Source organism: Gracilinanus agilis, chromosome 5, assembly GCF_016433145.1.
Source record: "Gracilinanus agilis isolate LMUSP501 chromosome 5, AgileGrace, whole genome shotgun sequence".
Lineage (NCBI taxonomy): Eukaryota > Metazoa > Chordata > Mammalia > Didelphimorphia > Didelphidae > Gracilinanus > Gracilinanus agilis.
The window spans coordinates 289,060,253-289,081,532 of NC_058134.1; the positions used below are offsets into that span (position 1 = coordinate 289,060,253).

A 21,280-nucleotide genomic window follows, 5' to 3' on the forward strand; every position below is an offset into this window, starting at 1 on the left:
GCTGAATCTCTTCCTCATACAGCATGAGAGCTAAAAGGGCTCTTAGAGACCTCCAACTCAATCCTTTTCATTTACAGATTTGTAAACTGAATCCTCTCTGGCAAGATTGACTTTGTCAAGGTCACAGAAAAAATTAACTATGATAGCAAGGATTCAAGCCTAGTACTTATGATTCCCAGGTCCAATAATTATAGGATTTAGGGATCATTTTACAAATGAAGACATAGATCCAGAGAAAGGAAGTGATTTTCCCAAGGTCACATATATAGAAAACAGCAGTCAAGATTCCAACTTGGGTCCCCTGTCTTCAAATTCTATTTTCTAACCATTGCATTACTCTGTTGCTTCTCTATATGTCTATTCTCTACCTCAATCTCATGCCCACCCTTATAATTCATTACACATAGTGGAAGTTTAGTGAATGTGTGGATAATCTATCTTCTAGTGGGGCAGAGTTAGGGAAAGGGCTATGCTTGTGCTGCCTCCAGACCTAAGCCATAAGTTGATATCCCATGGCTCCCAAATGGCCATGACTTTGCTGAAGGCCACCATGAATGGATATCCTGTCCAAATACAACCTTTTCTTTGAGGACTTCCCTAACCAACTATCCATTGTTTACAGAAAGATCTGAAGTATGGTGGAAAAAAATCACAGGGTCATAGTTCAGGAGGCTGGCATATGGAGAAAGAATATGTAGATTCAATCCCTGTTCTTCTACCTCCTATTATGGGGAAAACCAGGGGAGTTGACTTAAATATTAAATGTGGGTCCAGAAGGGTGTGAGGGAGACAGGAATGACAGAAGGAGGGACCAAACAAGGTAGAGAGACTGGGTTTAACTGCTAAGGATATGTCTGTTAACAGAAGTGGCAGTTAGGTTCTACCTGTTACTCTGCACCATCTAGACAAGAGGCCTATGGAAACTAGCCAGCAAATGGCAAGAGTTTATAACAATTTTAATTAAGGGAACTATGGTAAAGGATGGGAATAGGGGTTTCTACACTTTTAGACTAAGGGCAAACCACAGGGTCAGGGGAGGGTCTTATCTACACTGAACTGAGACCTAAGCAAGACAGGGTCCAGAGAATAGCAGGACTGAACTGGGTATCCTCACAGCAGAGTCCAGACTCATTCCAGTGATGTTCCAGCTCCTCCAGGACCACTAGCTGTACTCTTTCAGCTGGGTAGATTCTGGGAGCTAACCCAGTCCAAGTTAACCTGCAACTCAGGTTGGGATTAATAGTCTCTACCAAGGAGCTGTGAACTGATCCAACCATTCTGGATGGCAATTTGGATCTATGCTCAAAGGGCTATAAAAGAATGCCTGCCCTTTGATCCAGCCATACCATTGTTGGGTTTGTACCCCAAAGAGATCATAGATAAAGACTTGTACAAAAATATTTATAGCCGCGCTTTTTGTGGTGGCAAAAAAACTGGAAAATGAGGGCATACCCTTCAATTGGGGAATGGCTGAACAAATTGAGGTATATGTTGGTGATGGAATACTATTGTGCTCAAAGGAATAATAAACTGGAGGAATTCCATGTGAACTGGAAAGACCTCCAGTAATTGATGCAGAGTGAAAGGAGCAGAGCCAGAAGAACAACCTGTATACAGAGACTGATATACTGTGGTAAAATAGAATGTAATGGACTTCTGTACTAGCAGCAATGCAATGACCCAGGACAGCTCTGAGGGATTTATGGTAAAGAATGCTACCCACATTCAGAGGAAGAACAGCAGGAGAGGAAACACAGAAAAAAATCAACTGCTTGAATACATGGGTTGAGGTGGACATAATTGGGGATGTAGACTCGAAACTACCACACCAATGCAACTATCAACAATTTGGAAATAGGTCTTGATTAATGACACATGTTAAAACCAGTGGAAATGCATATCGGCCAGGGGAGGGGGGAGGTGGAGGGGGTGTGAAGGGGAAAGTAAGAGCATAAACGTGTAACCATGTTAACTTTTCTAAAATATAAATATTAATAAATGTTTAAAATTTAAAAAAAAATAGTCTCTACCAAAATCTTCCACAAGTAGATGTCAGTCTTCCTTCAGGATCTCTGGAAATCTGAGGTCTCCTAGGGTCAGTTGCAACTTGTCCCAACCACCATGGAGTCCATCTCAGAGAGCAAGGCACACTTCCTGCTTCCCCATTCCATTTGGAATTCTCAAGCCCTTCCTGATAGGTCTCCTAAATAATAAGTAAGTAATCCTCCTCACAACACTACCACCAGTGTGACCTTAGATAATCTATTCCTCATTAAGCCAATTTCCTCCTCTGTAAAATAGGGTTTGTTAGATTAGATAATCTCTAAAAATCCTTCCATTTCTAGAGTTTATAAAAACTACAAACGGAGGGGAGGGGAGGAGAAATGAGAAGAAATGAGAAATGAGGAGAAAAGTTCCAAATTGACAAGTTTGCACCAAAATATAAGTACACAGGATCTAACTAGGACTTCTTCAATCTGTCCCACCCCATAGCTATTATAGATCCTGCCCTATGCAATACAATAGGTCTGTTCCCAAAGTTCAGGTCCTGAGAGTTCAGAAGCTCAGGCCTTTGTTGATCCTTGCCTCCCTTCTTCCTAATCTAGGAAAACTGTCTTCTGGGGCTCCCCTGCTCCATCCTGTTCCACTTTGCTATTGAAAATAGTTGCATCATTTTGAAGGAGCTTGACATCTTCCAGTTTGCTTCCCTAGTCTCCAGATGAAACCTGGAGCTTCCATAGCCCTGGGGCTATTTTAAGAAAGAAAACTTTATCCAAGACACTCCTAGCTTGTTACCTAGTCAAAATAAGTTCTAGGGAAGTTCCAAGCTTTCCCCTGATTTCTGAGCTATATAAGCAGAGTGAGGCTTCCCTAGAAGGCAACAGGATCAGGGTTTACTAAGAGAGAGCTATACTTTTCAGGGAAGAAGAATCTATGGCTTAAAATTCCAGATATTCTGATCCATACCCTCACTATCTAGAGAAAGAGAAAAAGATATCCTTTGGTCAGCAGACCTTAACTTGCCCCCATCTGGCATGGAACTCCCTAACCTTTTCCTGTATGGAACCAACCCTACTATCTTCACTCCCCCCCACCCCATTTCTCTTAGCCACTGTGAGAAGTATTTTGATTTGATCGATCAGGGATTTAGACTTCCTTTCCATTTGTTTTGAATTTGGGTCAATCAGCAACAAGGGAATTGATCCCACAGGCACATCCCCCACTGCATGGTGCCAGGCTAATTGAGGAATTGTGATTTGTTCCTGGGGAGTGATGTAAGAGAGCTAGTGGGCATAGTAAGGATTTATAAGATGAGACCCTGCAGAAATCTGGGGGTGGGGAGTGGTCAGGGTTGTTTTTGAGGCTGAAATTTGGAGACAGACTCTGGGTTCTTAGGCTTTAGGCTAGGTAATTCTTTACCTCCTTTCTATATTTCCCTCTCTTATTATCTTTGTCTTACTATAATACAGCTATTAGAGCTATTAACAGTCTTGTGACTTAAGGGTTAGTTTGTATAAATGATGACCACAACATTTTTTACTCTTATAATTTAGTCAAACCCATTCTAACCATTACACCACCATATAGTAGATCTCTTGAGAGGGTACAGATCCATGTGTCTTGAAGCAAATAAGGAGTATCAAAAAAATGGTTGATAGTTTTTTTTTTAAAGAAGAGATATGAGAAGACATCTCCACCCCCTCTTCCCCTCTTCTGCCCCTTCTCACATACTTTTAAAGAGGTGGGAAGTCCATAGATGTGAAACATTGCATATAATATCAGATTTTTTTTCCTATGTATTGATTAGTTTTTTTCTTTAAAAATTTCATTGTTATATGGAATGTTTCTATGGGAGGAGGGAAGATACAGGGAGAAGTGTAAGTGATATAAAAAGGATACACGTTAAAATTTATATTTAAAATAATTTAATATTTTAAAAATTTTAATATAATTTAAAAAAAAATTTCTTTCCACTCTAGAGAGTTTTCTCTCCTTATTCTGAAAGCTGAAAACCATCTGTTCCTAGTTGATCTCAAGTTTCTTCAAAGTCCTTCCTCATCACTCTCTTTTCCCTTTTCCTGCCCTTTTCATAGACCCCCTATCCTTCATTCTCTCCCCAGAGCTCAGAGAACAGCAAAAGATGCAGCTAACCCTGTCAGTTACCAAAAGAGAAGATTCCATGGAAAGTCATGAGTACAAAAGTTATCAAAATTAAGACATAAAAGATAATACCAAAACATCTGGCTTTTACTTCTATAGCTTAAAATTTTTTCTTTAAAACAACCTTATGAAGTAGAAAGTGTATTATTTCTCCAATATTCAGATAACAAAACTAAGGATTAGATCTATTTTCATACCAGTAACAATGACCAAAGTAAGAACTGGTGCTCAAAGTCAAGTTTCTTGAATTCTTTCCTCTATAGCAACATAAAATACTGAGTCAACTCATTCTAATCCAATCTAAAAAATCATTTATTATATGTCAATAGTAGCATCTTCAGTTGCTTTGATGAAACATTAGCTAGGACCTTGGGGTAATAGAAAGAACACTGGGTCTGGAGTCAGCGGAACTGGTTTCAAATCTTGGCTCTACTAATATTACCTTTGTGAAATGAAGTAAATCCCTTCTCTCTCTGAAATGGAGTTTCCTCATCTATAAACTGGGGAATTAAACACTTTATTTCCAGCTCAAAATCCTATGAAGTGCACAGTATCTATAAAGTAAGGGCAGCTGGTGGCACAGTGGATAGAGTTCTGGACCTAGAGTTAGGAAAAGCTGAGTTCAATTCCAGCCTCAGACATTTACTAGCTGTGTGACCCTGGGCAAGCCACTTAACATTTGTCTGCCTCAGTTTCCTCATCTTTAAAATAAGGATCAAGTGAGATAATTTTAAAGTGTCTAGGACATAGTAAGTGCTATATAAATGTTAGCTATTATTATCATCAAGCATTGGCAAGTGTCCATCCTAACTTGGGGAATCCTAAGAAGTATATTATATAGCTTTTATGGTTTTTAAACATTTGCCTTCCATTTTAGAATCAATGTAGGGCATTGGTTCCAAGGCAGAAGAGTAGCAAGAGTCAGACAATTGGGGTGAAGTGACTTGCCCAGGGTCACACAGCTAAAAAAGTATCTGATATCACATTTGAATCCAGGACCTCCTATCTCTAGGTCTGGCTCTCAATCCACTGAGCCACCTAGGTGTCCCTACTTTATAGTTTTTAGACCTGGTTTCCATCAAGTTTCTACCTGCTTTTTATTTAGTTCATGACTCAATTTTCTTTTGACTTTTTTGGGCATATTTAGTACAAAGGTCAGTCCATTGTACTAAATATTCTTTCCATATTCCACACTCCAAGGGCATCCCTAGCCAGCCTACCTTCAGGTAAGCTGGCTAAAAATCCCTCAGTTTTTATTCTGGGAATCTCTAGGGTAATCTGTTCCACTTGAGGTATTTTGGGGGGTATTTTGGGTCACAAAAGTGACCTAATGTTCTGGGGATGTACCAGACTGCTCTGGGAAAGTTATCCCATCCATATGAAGGTCATTTTCTTTGGGACCATCTGGATCTGGGAAACCATAGAGGAGACTTATGTCTCAGGAGTCCTTGAAGGTCCCAAAAGTGTCATTAGGAAAATAGACAGGGCATCTTGGAGCATATTTAATTTTCCCTGAGGTCTGAGGGTAGCTGAGGTATATAATCATTCAAGTAAAGAGCCAGTTTCCCCCTTCCTCACCTCCTATAAAATGAGATAAACCACCAACTCTCACTTTCCTTGGGGCTTTGCTTCCACACATCAAACGCATCTGTCTGGGCAGCCCCCTTCATCACCCTCATAAACAAGGAAGGGGAGACAACTGGGATTTTTATATAGTTCATCCATCCAGGGCATTGGTCTCTCTCCTCCATTCATAATTATCCAGCTTGGGTCTTAGCAGTTACTGATGCCCCAAGCTCATAAAAGTGATTTAATGGTTATTTAGGGTTGAACCTAGCCCAGCAATTCAACCCCCCAATCAGATAAAAAGGGGGGGAAAGTTCTGTGGTGACTTGATTGAGAATTGTGCCAGTGGCTGGTCCCCACTGTTCCTTTGCCCAGACCCTTTTGACTTGTGTCTCTTTTGGCATGTCTTGCCGTTCCTTCCAGATGGGCTCCAGGTGTGGTGGCCGGAGTTTCAGCTCTTGCTCTGCTGTCATCCCTAGGACAGTGACTTACTCGTCTATGAGTAAGGGGCCATGCAAGGTAGGGGGCACAGGGACTCTCCGATGGATGGGCTGCTTCGGCTCCAGAAGCCTATGCAATGTAGGCTATGGGAAACCCCGAATTGCCTCCAGGTGCAGCTTGCCCAGCTTTGGCTACCGGGTTGGGGCAGCCTGTGGACCTCCCCCCTGCATCACTCCAGTCACCGTCAATGAGAGCCTACTGATCCCTCTGGAATTGGATCTAGACCCCAGTGTCCAGCAGGTGAAGAGGAATGAGAAGGAACAGATCAAGTGTCTCAACAATCGATTTGCTTCGTTCATCAATAAGGTGAGAAGATTGAGGCAGGATTGATTGGGGAGTCCATGTTGGGATCTACCATAGTCCTAGAGGAAGTCAGGGTGACCAAAAAACCAGATATGCCCTCAGATAATCATAACCAATGGCTTCCATTTCTGTCACCTTGATTAACTCATAGGGAAACTAAACCTGGAGAGTCATAGATGAATTCTTCAAACAGGATACATTGACCACTTTGTGCCAAGCATTTTCCAAGTGTGCTATGAATAGCAGAAATCATTGGCAGCCAAAGATAATCAATGAGAGACATTGTGGTGCAGAAAAAGAATGCATTTGGAGACAGAGAACCTGGGTTCAGATCTCAGCTCATTTTTCATTCAGAAGGCATTTAAGTGCCTATTATGTGCCAGGCATTGTGCTAGATGTCAGACTGTAAGTAAAAAATGTATAAAAATATAAAATGGGGGCAGCTGGGTAGCTCAGTGGAGTGAGAGTCAGGCCTAGAGACAGGAGGTCCTAGGTTCAAATCCGGCCTCAGCCACTTCCCAGCTGTGTGACCCCCCATTGCCCACCCTTACCAATCTTCCACCTATGAGACAATACACCGAAGTACAAGGGTTTAAAACATATATATATATATATATATATATACATATATATATAATGTACAGAAAGAGAATGGGAGCTTGCATCCTGTTGGGGAGAAATAATTTATATACAAGTACATAAACTCCCCCCAAAATTTTAAGGAGGAGAAAGGGACCAGCAATGGAAGGATTTAAGAAAGATCTCATATAGGAGGTGGCAGTTGAACTGAATTGCCATTTACTATTTCCCTGATGTTGGACAAATGATTAATTCTCTCTGTACCACAGCTTCATCATCTATACATGATGAGTCGGGACTGGGGGGGGGTGTCTAAAATTCTTTCTATTCCTTAATGTATGTCTCTGTGCTCCAAAAACACATCACAGCAATAGACTTAAATGCCATCACCCAACTAAAGCATGGAAAAGCTTTCCATTGTACATACTAAGAGAGAAGGAAAAGAATACAGAAATAGCCTGGATAAAGTTAGCAATGATCCCATCTTAACACTTGTATTTTTTTTTGACAAAAACCTTTATACATGGTCTCTCATTTGAATATCACATTCCTCTAGGAGGCAGGCAGGAATCCCCATTTTGCAAAAGAAAAGCCCTACAGATGATCCAATGACTTAAGTGACTTTAGCCTAATCTTAATCTATACCCAGAGCTACTCACAAGGATACTTTTCTAAGGCAGCTAGGTTCGGTGGATACAGTGCCGGACCTGGAGATTGGAACTCCTGAATTCAAATCTGACCTCAGATAATTCTAGCTGTGTGACCCTGGACAAGTCACTTAACCCCATTTGCCTAGCTTTTGCAGTTTTGTATTAGAGTTGTTACTAAAACAGAATGTAAAGATTTTAAATAAAGTTTAAAAGAATAATTTGCTGTGTAAATCAGCTTCCTCTTCTTGCTCTCACACAATACTAATCCTATCTCTGCTGCTGACCTTTTCATCTCTGCCTCCTAGCTTCTTAGGTTTCCTTCAAGTACAGCTAAAATTCCACATCCTAGGGGAAGCCTTTCCCAATCTCTCTGAATTCTGTTGCCTTCTCTCTGGCAATTGTTTCTTATTTATCTTGTATTTAGCATGTTTGCACAGAATTGTTTGCATGTTGTCTCTCCCATCAGATTGTTTAGTTTCTCAAGAACGGACTGTCTTTTGCCTTTCTTTGTATTTTTTGCACTTAGGACAATGCCATGGTAGGTGCTAAATGAATACTTGTTGACTGACTAGTGTGACCCGTACAAATCATCTCCCCTCTCTGAGCCTCAGTTATTTTATTTGTAAAATGGGGTTGGTCTAGATAACCTATCAATGTTTTAACTCAATTCCAATTCTAAGATTATTTAGGAGTGAAGTGACTAACTCCAAAATTACATAAGCATCCATTCCTTCAATGATTATTTGCATGCCTTTTGAAAAACTTCCCCAACACTTTTAAGTATAAGTATATATAATATGTACTAAAGATATTCTGAAAATGAATGAATGCCTGAGCAAACAACTGAAAGAAATAACGTAGACAAAAACTAGGATTCTGCCTTAATTAACCAGAAGAATGGCATTCTAGCCCCTGGATTAGCCTGTCACTTTTCCTCCTTCCTCTTGTCTCTGAACCCTGAGACTTTAGAGGACACCAAGTCCAGACAATTCATTTTCTACTTGAGGAAATTGAGATTCAAAGAACTTTAGTGACTTCTCACAGCCACACAGCTGTAACTGTGAAAGGCAGGATTTTGACTAAGGTTTTTCTGAGTCTAATCCACCACTCTAGTCATGTCACTGAGACATGTTGCCTCCTTATTTCTGGAATATCATGGCTTAATGAAAAGAACTTCAGGAAAAATGCATTTTGATCCCAAACAAGCTCCTAACTCTTCATATAGCTTTGACATATAGTAAGTGCTTAATAACTTATCTATCTGTATTCATTTATTCATCTATCTGCCTAATCTATCTGTTTATCTATCTATCTATCTCCCTATCTGCCTTTGTCTGTCTTTCTTGATCTATCTCTCAGTATTTATCTGCCTTTTTATCTACCTACCTATCTCTCTGTCTGTCTACTGGTCATTATTTGTTTATCCATCTATCTGCCTATCTACCCATCTACCTACTTACTTACCTACCTATCTATTTATCCATCCATCTAGCTATATAACTTTTAGTATCTTTCTACCTATATCTGATTTTATCTGTCTGTCTCTATCTACTCATCTATCTATTTACCTATCTTTATCTTTCTTCTTACCTACCTGTCTATTTATAAATCTGTTTAATATCGGTCTATCAATTTCTTTCTACCTATTTATCTGTCTACCCATTTGTCTTTGCTTGTCTATTCATCTATTTATTTTTTTACTTATCTATTCATCGCTCAGTTTACTTATCTATCTATTTGTGTGGTGTGAGAAAAAATGCCAAACTTAAAACACCATCTAAATGTCTGCTGTTTCTGTCATCATCATCAGTACATTGAAAGCAAGCAAGTTTTAGAGGGAAGAGCACTGGGCAGAAAGTTGGAGACATGGATTCGGATTCTGACTCTGCCATCAATTGACTGTGTAGTCTTGGTCAAGACACTTGACTTGACTTGACAATAATAATCGATTTAGAAATGAAAAGAAGCAGTCATCTAGGCCAACACTTTTATTTTGCAGATGAAGAAACTGAGGCATAAAGTGACCTACCTCAAACCATATTAGTAATAAATAGAAGATCTGGGTCTTTGAACCTAAGTCTTCTAGCTCCCCATGAAGCTTTCTACTATGCCATGAAACTTATCTGGGCTTTCAACTTCGACTTCAACACTTTTAAAGTATCTACCACATGCCAGGGACTGTGCTAGGCACAGGGGATATAAAGATCAAAAACTATAAAACAATTCCTGCCCTGATGGAACTTAGATTCCACTGTGGGAGGGGTGGTTACAACACAATATACTGATAAGTAAATGCAAAGAGTATTTAGAAGTAGGGAGTAGGGATTGGGATGGAAGCTGAGAGGATTGAAAAAGGCCTGGTATAGGAGGTGGCACATAGGTTATACTTTTTAAAAGATTGAACTTTCTACAAGGCTAAAGTGATGAGGGAGTCCCTTCCAGACTTGGGGTAGCATCCATGTTTTCTCATTTGAAAAATGGGGAGATTGGAGTAGATGATTCCTAAGTCCCTTCCACTTCTAACATCTAGTCTATATGAATACTTGTAGCTCTAGGATGCCTACAGTAGCTCAAAGGACCTAGGAAGGACCCCTAATCCAAACTTCTCCCCTGGGTGCCCTCTAACCCATGAGAAGGGTTCAGGCTACCTCTGAAGCCTTCCTCTATAAGTATAAAGATGCACTGGAAGGTCAGAACTGGAGATGTTTGAAGATTCCCTTGGAGATTATGTCACATTCCATTTTCTAAATCAGACTGCACTTGTTATATAATAGTATGTATTATCCAAGTTGGTGTCTTCATTCCTACTAGACCATAAGCTCCATGATGTGCCTGATCTAAAGTGTATCTTCCTTAAACAAATAAATAAATAAACAAACAACAAATAAATAAATGAATGAATGAATAAATAAATAAATGAATGAATGAATGAATGAAGTGTATCTTCCTCAGCTCCTAGCACAAAGCTACACCTGCTAGACATAGTTCTCCAGGCTTTCCCTTCTCCTAACAGAACCTCTGGCTATTTGGTTGGTAGGTGCGCTTTCTAGAGCAGCAGAACAAGCTTTTGGAGACCAAATGGAACTTTCTACAGCAGCAGAAATGTTGCAAGGCCAACATTGAACCCATATTTGACACCTACATCAACACCCTTCAGAAGCAGCTGGACTGCGTGGCAGGGGACCGAGTGAGGCTGGAGACAGAGCTCAATGGTTTGCAGAATGTGCTGGAGGGCTACAAGAGAAAGTAAGTCTACTCTCCTCCCTCACTCCAGGCAAGGAAAAAGTAGATGCCAGGAAATTGTGCAAAAAAGATGGAAGAGGTGGCATATTTATGGCCAACCAGATTCCTTAAGCTATCTAGTCTACCCTGAACAACCCTTGTGTGAGGGGATGACCCTTGTCTGGGTAAGGTGTGGCAGGGCAGGTAAGAGAAAATATGATTCCTATGTTGTGAGAATTATAAAAATCATAAAAATAACAGGTATGGCTTATATAGCATTTTAGGGTTTGTGAAACATCATAACAATATTATCTCATTTGATCCACACAATAACAGTATGAGACTATTATGATACCCATTTTGCAGTTCAAGAAAGATGAGTTGACTTACCTAGTTAAGTATCTGGTGCAGGATTCAAACTCAGATCTTCCATTGTGCAATTCCAAGTCTAATACTCTATCCATTGTTCCACCTAGCTGATGAAAGTGAAAGGACATATACTCAGGGATTAAATATGGAAACAGAGAAATATGAGCAAAAGAAGTATAAGAAACTCAGTGGGTAAGCTGAGTACTTAGTAAGTACACAGAGAGTAATGATGTCAAGTAGAATTAGTCGAAGAAGGGTTCCTGAAAATAGAGAGGCTGGTACAGACTTCAGAAGGAGAGGGAGAAGAGGTGGCAAAGTGGAAAGAAGCCAGGTAGGAACACACTATATAATATATACCAGAGGTAGGATGACTACAAGACAGCAGAAATCTTGAGAGGGATGTCCTTATAGGAGAACCACAAGAAATTATATTCATTTGGTGAGGGGAAAGTGGTAGCAAGAACATTAACTTGAGCAAAGAGGTTGGACGTGGATATAATGGACAAGAGAGAGAATCACAAAAGATGCTTGGGCAGGAGGCAGTGTTTGAGGAAGCCATTTATGGGTTCTGTTGGAGAGAGATAAGAAATTATTTTAAGGATTTACTAACTGGTTCACTGGCTAGAGAACTAGGCTTGGGAGGTCTTGGGTTCAAATCTAGTCTCAGACACTCCCTAGCTGTGTGACCCTGTTTGCCTAGCCTTCTTCTGCCTGGGAACCAACACTCAGTATTGCTTCTAAGACAAAAGGTAAAAGTTTAAAAATAGAAGTTATTTTAATCTCCAGAACCATGTGGAAGTCAAATTCAATCATTCTGTCCCAGTATTAAATTGTGCTCATATTGGGTGAGGTTAAATAAGTCTCAAATTTCCTTCTGGAGCATTTACAGATGAGGACGCAGGCTCCAAGAGGTTAAGGGATTTTCCTAGGGTCACATTAGTCAGAAGACTCCAATGTGACCCTAGGAAAATCCCTTAACCTCTTGGAGCCTGCGTCCTCATCTGTAAAATGGGGGCAATGCTAACTACCAACTGGGTTGTTGTGATGCAGATGCTTCCTAAGCTGTAATCTTTGACTTAAATGTAAGCAATGGTGAAACTTGTTATTACATGGGTTCAATGAATTGGGTAATGGACACCCCTCTACTATCTTCTATGTTTAGAGGGAGGATGACATTTGGCTCAGCTAGCAAGAATCAGGAATTATATATTAGCGTTCAACACAGGGTCACATTCATCAGACAACAGCTCCCTCTTCAACAGCTACCATTCAATTCTTCCCCAGTTGCAAGTAGAAAGAAGAGAATAAAATGGACTTCTTCAGACCAGTTCTTAGGATGAGAGTTCATACGAGGAAGAACTTTCAAAAGAGTAAGAGGGACACTAAAGGAAGTGTGGCTGCTGGGTTCATTGAGAAGTAAATCCTGAACCAAGCATTGAAGTAAACTAAGGATTTTAAGAAACAGAGGAAAGGTGATAAAGCATTCCAGACACGAGGGAAATTAAATGCCCCTTAAAGTATTCAATTCAACAAATACTTATGAAATACATTTCATGTGCAAGGCTTTGGACTAAGAGATTATCTTTATTAAATGCCTTCATTGGTTTCTAGGTGGATTTCTAGAAATCTATCTGCCCAGAACTAAAAGATCTTGTACTAGGAGGGGTAGGGTAGAAGGAAAGGAGGGAACACTGGATTTGGGGTTGAAGGAGCTGGTGTTTGAATCTTAGCTTTGGTACTATCTCTGTGATCTTGAACAAATCACATCATCTCTCTACATCTCAGTTTCTTCATCTGTTAAAAAATAAAAGGAGGCAGAATTAAATAATCACTAAGAATTTTTCCCATTCTAAATCCCATAATCGGAAGAAGTCTCCTCCAAATGAAACAAACCAGGAGAAAGCAATTTTCTCTCCTTGCCTTTCAGATACGAGGAAGAACTATCCCTGCGACCCTGTGCTGAGAATGAATTTGTGGCTTTAAAAAAGGTGAGGGAAGGCAGGGCATAGAAACTTTCCTAGAACCATCTGGGTAGGTTCCCCAAAACACCAGGACTCTGGACAGTACTCAGTAATACTATCATTACTCTTCCCCTTGTCTGTCGCCCAAAAGGAAAGGCAGATGGTTAACAAATGCCTCTTGCCTTCTGTCACATCATATGATGAGGGAGGGGTTGGCTAGTATTTGTCCACATAATTCCTTTAAATTCAAAATTATTTATTAGGCAGCTGCCGTATTAGCACGATGTGTATAGATGAAGGGGGAGATACAATGAAGAGGCTCATGGTTTGACAAATAATAAAAAGAACTTTACTAAAGTACTCAGGTCTTCCCATGTTGAGAAATCCCCTCAATTCATTAAGGCTAACAACTGAGTTAATACTAGAACAAATTTAAAAGACTCCCTCTGACACCCAAAATCAACTTTGTCTAAGATGCTCAGATAATTGAAGGTTGGCATATATACACAAAGAATGCCCTAATAATTTTTCAACTATGCAGAGACACTTCAAGCAAGGAAGTTCCAATTAGGTCAGGATAATCAAAGCTTTGGGGAACTATAATATAGGTATTCCCTAAAACCAAACCAAACCCACCTAAAATCCTCTCCTTCCAAAGCTTTTCCTAGTAAATGCATCCTTACTCTCCTCCCTAATGACAAGTTGTGATATATGGATGATCCCTCTTCCTTTGTTTATAGCATCCTTTAATTCCTCCATCTATTGGAAAAAAGAACCATAGGACCCTTTCTTCCCTCTGCTAAACAGTCTGAAAAATCTGCCCTAATTAGTGACTCGCCTGTTGCTGAGGGAGGATTTGGAGACTCTCAGCAATACCTGTGAGATCCCTAGCTATAGGATTTCATATGTCTTATCTTTTTTCAGGATGTAGACACAGCCTTTCTGATGAAAGCTGACCTGGAGACCAATGTTGAAGCTCTGGTTCAGGAGGTCAACTTCCTGAGAAACTTGTATGAGGAGGTAAATGAACCCATGCTATGGTAATATATGGACTGGGTGTGATTTTGGCTTCCATCCCAAGAGTTCTTAACCTGGGGATATATATATATATATATATAGTTATAGTTATATAGATATAGATATAGTTATATAGATATAGATATAGATAGATATAGATATATATATAGATAGATAGATAGAGATATAGAGATATAGAGATATATAGATAGATGTATATAGATATATAGATATGATATTGGAAGAGCTCAACTTGTGTGGGAAAAGTCATGTCTTTATTTTCACTAGCTTTTGGTTTCCTTTGTAATTATATTTATTTTATTTTATGCATTGAAAATATGATTTTGAGAATGGATCCTTAAATGTCATCAGATTGCCAAAGAGGTCTATGATACAAAAAATGGCTAAGAACCCCTCCTGTAGCCATTGAGGACATTTCCATGCAAAGAGTTCTAAAGCTGTTATCTCAATGATATCAGGACCAATGGATATTGGGCAGCAAGCCTCCTAGAAAAAGAATCTTCTTGAATTCTCTCAGCTTCGATATTGGTTTTAACCAGAGGACAGGGGTTCTCTGAGTATCTGGTCTTGTGTTTTCTGCTCTTTAAATGTAAGCAGTGATGATGCTTATTTGTGAAGAAGGGAGGAGGTGAATCAATGAAAAAATATTTGAAAAGGCAACAAAAATATAATCATTTGGTAATTAACTCATTTTGGAAAATATTATTTCTGGTATTGTCCAAAGTTGGTTCTCTTCCTTTACCCCAGCTCCTTGCCATTAAGATCTCATTGACTTTCCAATTCTGTTCCCCATTTGTTCAGGAGATCTGCTTGCTCCAGTCTCAGATCTCTGAGACATCAGTCATTGTGAAGATGGACAACAGCCGGGCTTTGGATGTGGAAGGCATCATTGCTGAGATTAAGGCTCAATATGATGACATTGCCAGCCGGAGCAAGGCTGAGGCTGAAGCCTGGTACCAATGCCGGGTAAGGAAAACCAGGAGTTCCTTTGGCTTCTGTGAGAGTAAGGATGCAGGGAAGAGGGTGTCTCCCCTAAAAAACTGCAGATGGCTAACTGATGAAGTGCCAAAGCCCCTGGAAAGTGACAGGGTGCTCAGTAAATTAAATTCCAGATAGTGTTGTTTTTGGTTGCTAGGAGACTGAGTCCCAGCTAGGGGATGTGGGAGGGAGATTGTTCCAACAGACCAGACCCATCATCAAGGAGCAGAGGGTGCCCAAGCTTTATTTACCCTAAGACTCATTGGACGTTCCCAGTCCAGGCCCAGCTTTTAAGTTGCCCTCAATAAATACCACTTGGCAATGATATGATGCTAAAGGGCTACTTACTGGGCGTGAGAGAGACTGGAAGAATGGAATAGTTACTAATGGCCAAGCAGAAATAATGATTAATGTGGTTACTAATTTGTGCAATCAGGCAATTAGATGTCAAGAGGGTAGGAGGTGAGATAAACATTTGCACAGTGACCTATAGGATATTGGAGGTGGAGGTCTAGACATTAAGAAATGTTTTAAAAGTCATCTCAATTATCTGTTCTATGGTTCATAATAGCCTAAGTTTCATCTCAGCTTGACTCTTCCCTATTCCCTTGGGCTGCCCTTTGCCCAGGTATACTCAAGGGATACAAACTCATTTCTGTGTTCATACCCTTCTCAGCTAAACAAAATTAAAAGGTAAATCTCCCAGAAAAGGAACAACAACAATAACAAGAGTGAGTTCCAGAACCATAGAGAAATGGGCTTTAGAATTATTTGGTATGAGGAGCCAAACATTCAAATCAGTTAATGTCAACTGAGAAAACTTCTTCCTACCAAAGTCATGATTCAGAACTTAGATCCAGAAAACAAAGACATTTTTAATTGGCAATTAGCTAAAGTAATTCTTTCTTTAAATCTCTTTGGTTTGAGTTTCTTTCTACGAAAGATTAAAATGAAAAAAATGTAAAATTGATATCAGATTGCTTACCATCTCACCACCAAAGAGGAGCAAAGGAGAGAAGTCAAGACTCAAAATTCTTTAAAAATGCTGGAAACTATTTTTGCATGTAATTGGAGAAAATTAAATTAATTTTTTAAAAATTAAAGCGAAAGCTGTTGAGTTTTTTTTTTGAATGACAGAATCTGAACAGAGCCAGTCTAATTCTGGAAACTAGTCTTCAGTTCAGTTGGTCATATTGGAATCTGAGCATACTGACTGTGAAGTCTTATCCTGTGTGCTTGCTTCCCACCTTCCTCCAAGGAAGGAGAATGAGGGTGGTGGTAGTCAGCAAGAAAAGATTCTCTTGGCAAGCTTTCAGTCTGATGGACCTAGATTGATAGAGACAGGACCCAGATGGAGTCAAGGGCAGGGTAGAGATAAATGTACAGAACTCTGGATGTTAGTATTCAAGTTAAAAGAGGAATAGGACAGAAGAGAACCAGGGGGCTATGGATTAAGATTTAGAAGAAAGGAAGGATAACATTGGGGCTAAAGACAAAGGAGGGAATGCAAAATGCTAGCTACTCTGGTGAGCATTCTGTGACAGTGCTCTGAGTTGAAGTGTGGACAGAAAACAGGTTTTTCATGAAAGGAGTATGGAATCTGAGTTGGGGCAATCACTGGATATCTATCTAATATCTATATATTTATCTATCCTATATCTACATGTATATGTAGATGTATAGATTTTCTTTCTTTCCTGTAGATATATAGATTTGCTATAGTTTTATAGATTTGTTGTAACTCTATATATTATATGTAATTATATTGGCTATCTAATATCTATAGCAAGTGCTTAGATAGGAGCTGGATAAGGAAGGAAGAGTACTGGAATTAATCCAATTTGGGACTTCTGTACTCTGGCAGTATGAAGAGCTAAGATTGACAGCTGGAAACCACTGTGAAAGCCTGCGGAACAGCAAGAATGAGATCCTGGAAATGAATCGACTAATCCAAAGACTACAGCAAGAAATCGAGAATGCTAAAGCCCAGGTGAGGCTCTGGGGAGATACCAGGAACTCTGGCTCTAACCTGTTCACTGAAGGTAAGAGCATGCTGGCAAATATTTAACCAGCTCTCCATGGAAAAACAAGGATAGGTTAACATTAAACTTAATCTCTATTATAAACATTTTCTTAAAACTAGACAGCAAAATAATAAATCAAGCCCCAATTTATGGCATTTGCTGATTTCCAAGCCATAAACACTCACGTCGCAATGGAAATTTAACAATTAGCTCTTTCTAGCTGCCTGGAGCTAGTTTCAACACACCCTGGCAGTAGCTCTGTTCTGAATTACTAGCCCATATTCTGGCTCATTTATTCATTTAGGACCATTCTTGAAGGGCTGTCACATAGAAGAGTGGGTTGTTTCAGAAGGTGGAATTAGAACCAAGGAGTAAATTTTTCAAGAAGGTAGATTTTTAGATCAATCTAAAAAAGAAGTGCCAAACCAGAGCTGCCCAAGAATGGAATATGCTGTCATGGAAATGTGTTCCCCATTACCAGAACTCTTCAAGCAGAGTATGGAAGTTTATCAGTTAAGGTTGCTATAAAGGGGATTCTCACATTAAATGGGAGGATGGAATAGATGGCCTCTGGTTTCCTTTCAACTCTAAGAGTCTTTGATCTTATGATTATAGGTCTGGTAGGGGTTTTTCAACAAGTTGTGAAATCAACTTAACTCTCTTACAATCCAGTGAAGACCAGCCATTAGACATGCATCAATTTGCTCCAAAGCAGTATCCTACTTCTTAAAAAGGAAATCTGTTCTTGGAATAGATTATTCCTCAAAGAAACCAAATATAGTCGCCATTTTCTGTCTATGGTCTAGGAAACCCAGTTCATTCTTTCTTTCCTTTAAAAAAAAAGTCTTACCCTTCATCTTAGAATCAATACTGTATATTGGTTCCAAGGCAGTAGAGCAGGGCTAGGCAATGTGGATTAAGTGACTTGCCAGGTGTCACACAGCTAGGAAGTGTCTGAGGCCAGATTTGAATCCAGGACTTCCCATCTCTAGGCCTGGCTCTCAATCCACTGAGCCACCTAGTTGCTCCCTCCTACACTAGTTCATTCTTATTAGTGATGCTGGTGACCCCCAACAATGCTACTCTGTGTCTTACTTTAGCGCTGCAAACTCGAAAATGCCATAGCTGAGGCTGAGCAGCAGGGAGAGTCTGCCCTCAATGATGCCAAGTGCAAGCTGGCAGGGCTGGAGGAAGCCTTGCAGAAGGCCAAGCAGGACATGGCATGTCTGCTGAAGGAGTACCAACAGGTGATGAACTCCAAGTTGGGGCTGGACATTGAGATTGCTACCTACAGGAGGCTGCTAGAGGGAGAGGAACATAGGTGAGCAGAATGATTAGCAGTTAAAAGACCATCAATCAGTTCAAGACCAACCTTGTGGATTTTCCAGGGTTTTCGTTTTTGGTTCTCTTTTCTATTGTCCTTCTATTTTAGCCATTTCCATAAGAAGTTAACTTTGGATTACGTATTCTAGCCAAGGGTAACAGAGGCAAAGAAAACCTTACAAAGGAGGTTATTCCAAAACAATTTCTTTGGTTCCTTCTAGTCTGGGGTGGGGTGGGGGGACACAAAAATACAGGATCATAATGTTTTTATCTTCTTCATCCTCTTTCATTGTGATACTCCAATGTCTCTTCATCCTTCCTTTTCTCCATTATTCCTAGGTTATGTGAAGGTGTAGGACCTGTGAATATATGTAAGTAAACAAGTGTCCCAGGTAGTTATGGGATCTTGTGAATTTGGGATGTTAGCTATTGTCCAGGAAGTCTTGGTCCATTTCTGGTATTTGTCCATCAAAGAAGTCAGCCCCATGTTCTAGTGCCTCCTGGGGATGGAGTCTTTTTCTGAGTCCAAGGGAGGGAATACTGAGGAAGAAGAAAACATTGTCCCTGACTTCAGGAATTATCTATTCTGGCAAAAGAGATAAGAGGCAGACAGCACTGGGCAGAGGCTTAAAGAAGGTTAGGACTAGGAGCCCATTTGTCAGAACTCTGGACTTTGATCCTGAAGGAATAGGAAGAGATTAAGAAAAGCAGAGCCAGTGGGTCTATTCTGTAGGAAAGGAATGTGAAGGAAGGTTTGGAAGGGGAAAAGAGTCAGGGCTAGAGAGAGATGGAAGGACATTGTTCCAAGTTGGGGAAGTGATCTTTTTCAAAGCCTGAGAGGTAGAAAGAGGTCTGTGTGACAAATAGGAGCAGATTTACTTGACTAGAGCACCAGGTAACATTACAGAATGGAGACTGTGGATGAACAGGATTTGCAGTTCTAACTGAAGTGTTTGATTTGACATGGGAGTTCACTAGAACTATGCCCTGGATAAATATTTTCCATCCTTCCTCTCTTTTTCTTTCTCACAGCTGTCAGCAGTTCTAAAGGTGCCATCTTGTATGAACCCTGCATGGTGAGCACACCCATGCTAAGTGGCATTCGGAGCAGTGGGGGCTGCAGCTCAGGCACTGTGGGGAGCAGCATTGTGGTGGGCACTGGTGACCTCTATGTTCCCTGTGCGCCTCAGGGTGGGTTCAGTTGTGGGAGCGGGCGGGGCTCAAGCATCAAGCTTGTGTCTAGTGGCTCAACTGGCCACAAATGCTAACATCCTCTGACCTGGTTAGGGAATATCCTGGGACCTCTCAGTCCTGGATTCCGAATCAGCTTCCAGCATAATTACAAGCTCCAAACTTTCTGCACCGACTCTGTGTTTTTTTTTAAATGTTTCTTTTGTTTTTCAATTGACAACTGTTTATTTTCTCTTTCTCCCCTCCCCTCACTACCACAAAAATGTAAAAACAAAAACAACCCCCCCTACCAAACATGCATAGTCAAACAAAACCAATTTCAACACTGCCTATGTTCAAAAATGGAGGTTTTGTTCTACCTCTTCAGTGCATCTCCTCTCAATCAAGAGGCGGGCAGTATGCTCCAGCATTGGTTTTCTGGAGTCATACTTAGTCATTTCTTTCATCAGAATTCTTTAGTCTTTCAAAGTCATTTTTCTTTACAATGTAATTGTTTTCATTCAATCGTTTAGTCCAGTGATGGGCAAACTTTATAAAGAGGGGGCCAAAGGAAAGGAAATGCTCAACTGTCAGTCTGTTTCTAAGGCAACTCTTTCGAAGTTTCATTGTATTGTATCCTACTCATTGTATTCGTCAGATCAGGAATAATGTCCTGTCGCTGGATAGAACATTTCAGGGGGCTACATCTGGCCCACGGCCCTAGTTTGCCCATCACTGGTTTAGTCCCATTTAACTATTGGTGACTCTCATTTAGGTGTTTCTTGGCAGGGATACTGAAGTAATTTGCCATTTCCTTCTCCAGCCCATTTTTATAGATGAGGAAACTGAGGCAAACAGGGTTAAATGACTTTCCAAGAGTCATACAGCTAGTGTTTGGGGCCAGATTTGAATTCAGGAAGATAAGTCTTCTTGACTCCAGGCCAGGTACTTTATCCACTTTGCCACCCGTGATTGCTGTTTTATAAATAATTCTTCTGATTCCACTTCCCTCGTTCTGTTAGTTGATAGGAATACTCCCAAGTTTCTCTGAAATGAACCTTTTCATAACATTTTTGGTGGTACAATAGTGTGTTTTCATTTAAAATTACTCTTCAGTTCTCCATGAAATGATGCACACATATTCATTGACCTGATATTGTTGTGTAAGTGGGGATAGCGGTAGAGGAGCGGGCTGACAAGATTCGAGAACATTAAGGCACAGACCTCCACCTCAAGGAGCTGATAATGTACCTAGGCAGCTGGCAAGGTAAACAAAGGATGTTCTAAAATAGCAGACAGGGGACAGCTGGGTAGCTCAGTGGATTGAGAGCCAGGCCTAGAGACGGGAGGTCCTAGGTTCAAATCTGGCCTCGGACACTTCCCAGCTGTGTGACCCTGGGCAAGTCACTTGACCCCCATTGCCTACCCTTACCAC

The 21,280-nt window shown here is 40.3% G+C and overlaps 1 protein-coding gene across 1 annotated transcript; it reads left to right on the forward strand.

Moving 5' to 3' along the window:
• The first annotated feature begins 6,129 nt into the window (after positions 1 to 6,129).
• Positions 6,130 to 19,943, forward strand: KRT82 (keratin 82). Its single transcript, XM_044679250.1, has 9 exons — positions 6,130 to 6,534; positions 10,798 to 11,006; positions 13,279 to 13,339; positions 14,237 to 14,332; positions 15,152 to 15,316; positions 17,193 to 17,318; positions 18,453 to 18,673; positions 19,015 to 19,046; positions 19,708 to 19,943. The coding sequence occupies exons 1-9, from the start codon at positions 6,130 to 6,132 to the stop codon at positions 19,941 to 19,943; spliced, it is 1,551 nt and encodes a 516-aa protein (XP_044535185.1).
• Positions 19,944 to 21,280: the final 1,337 nt, after the last annotated feature.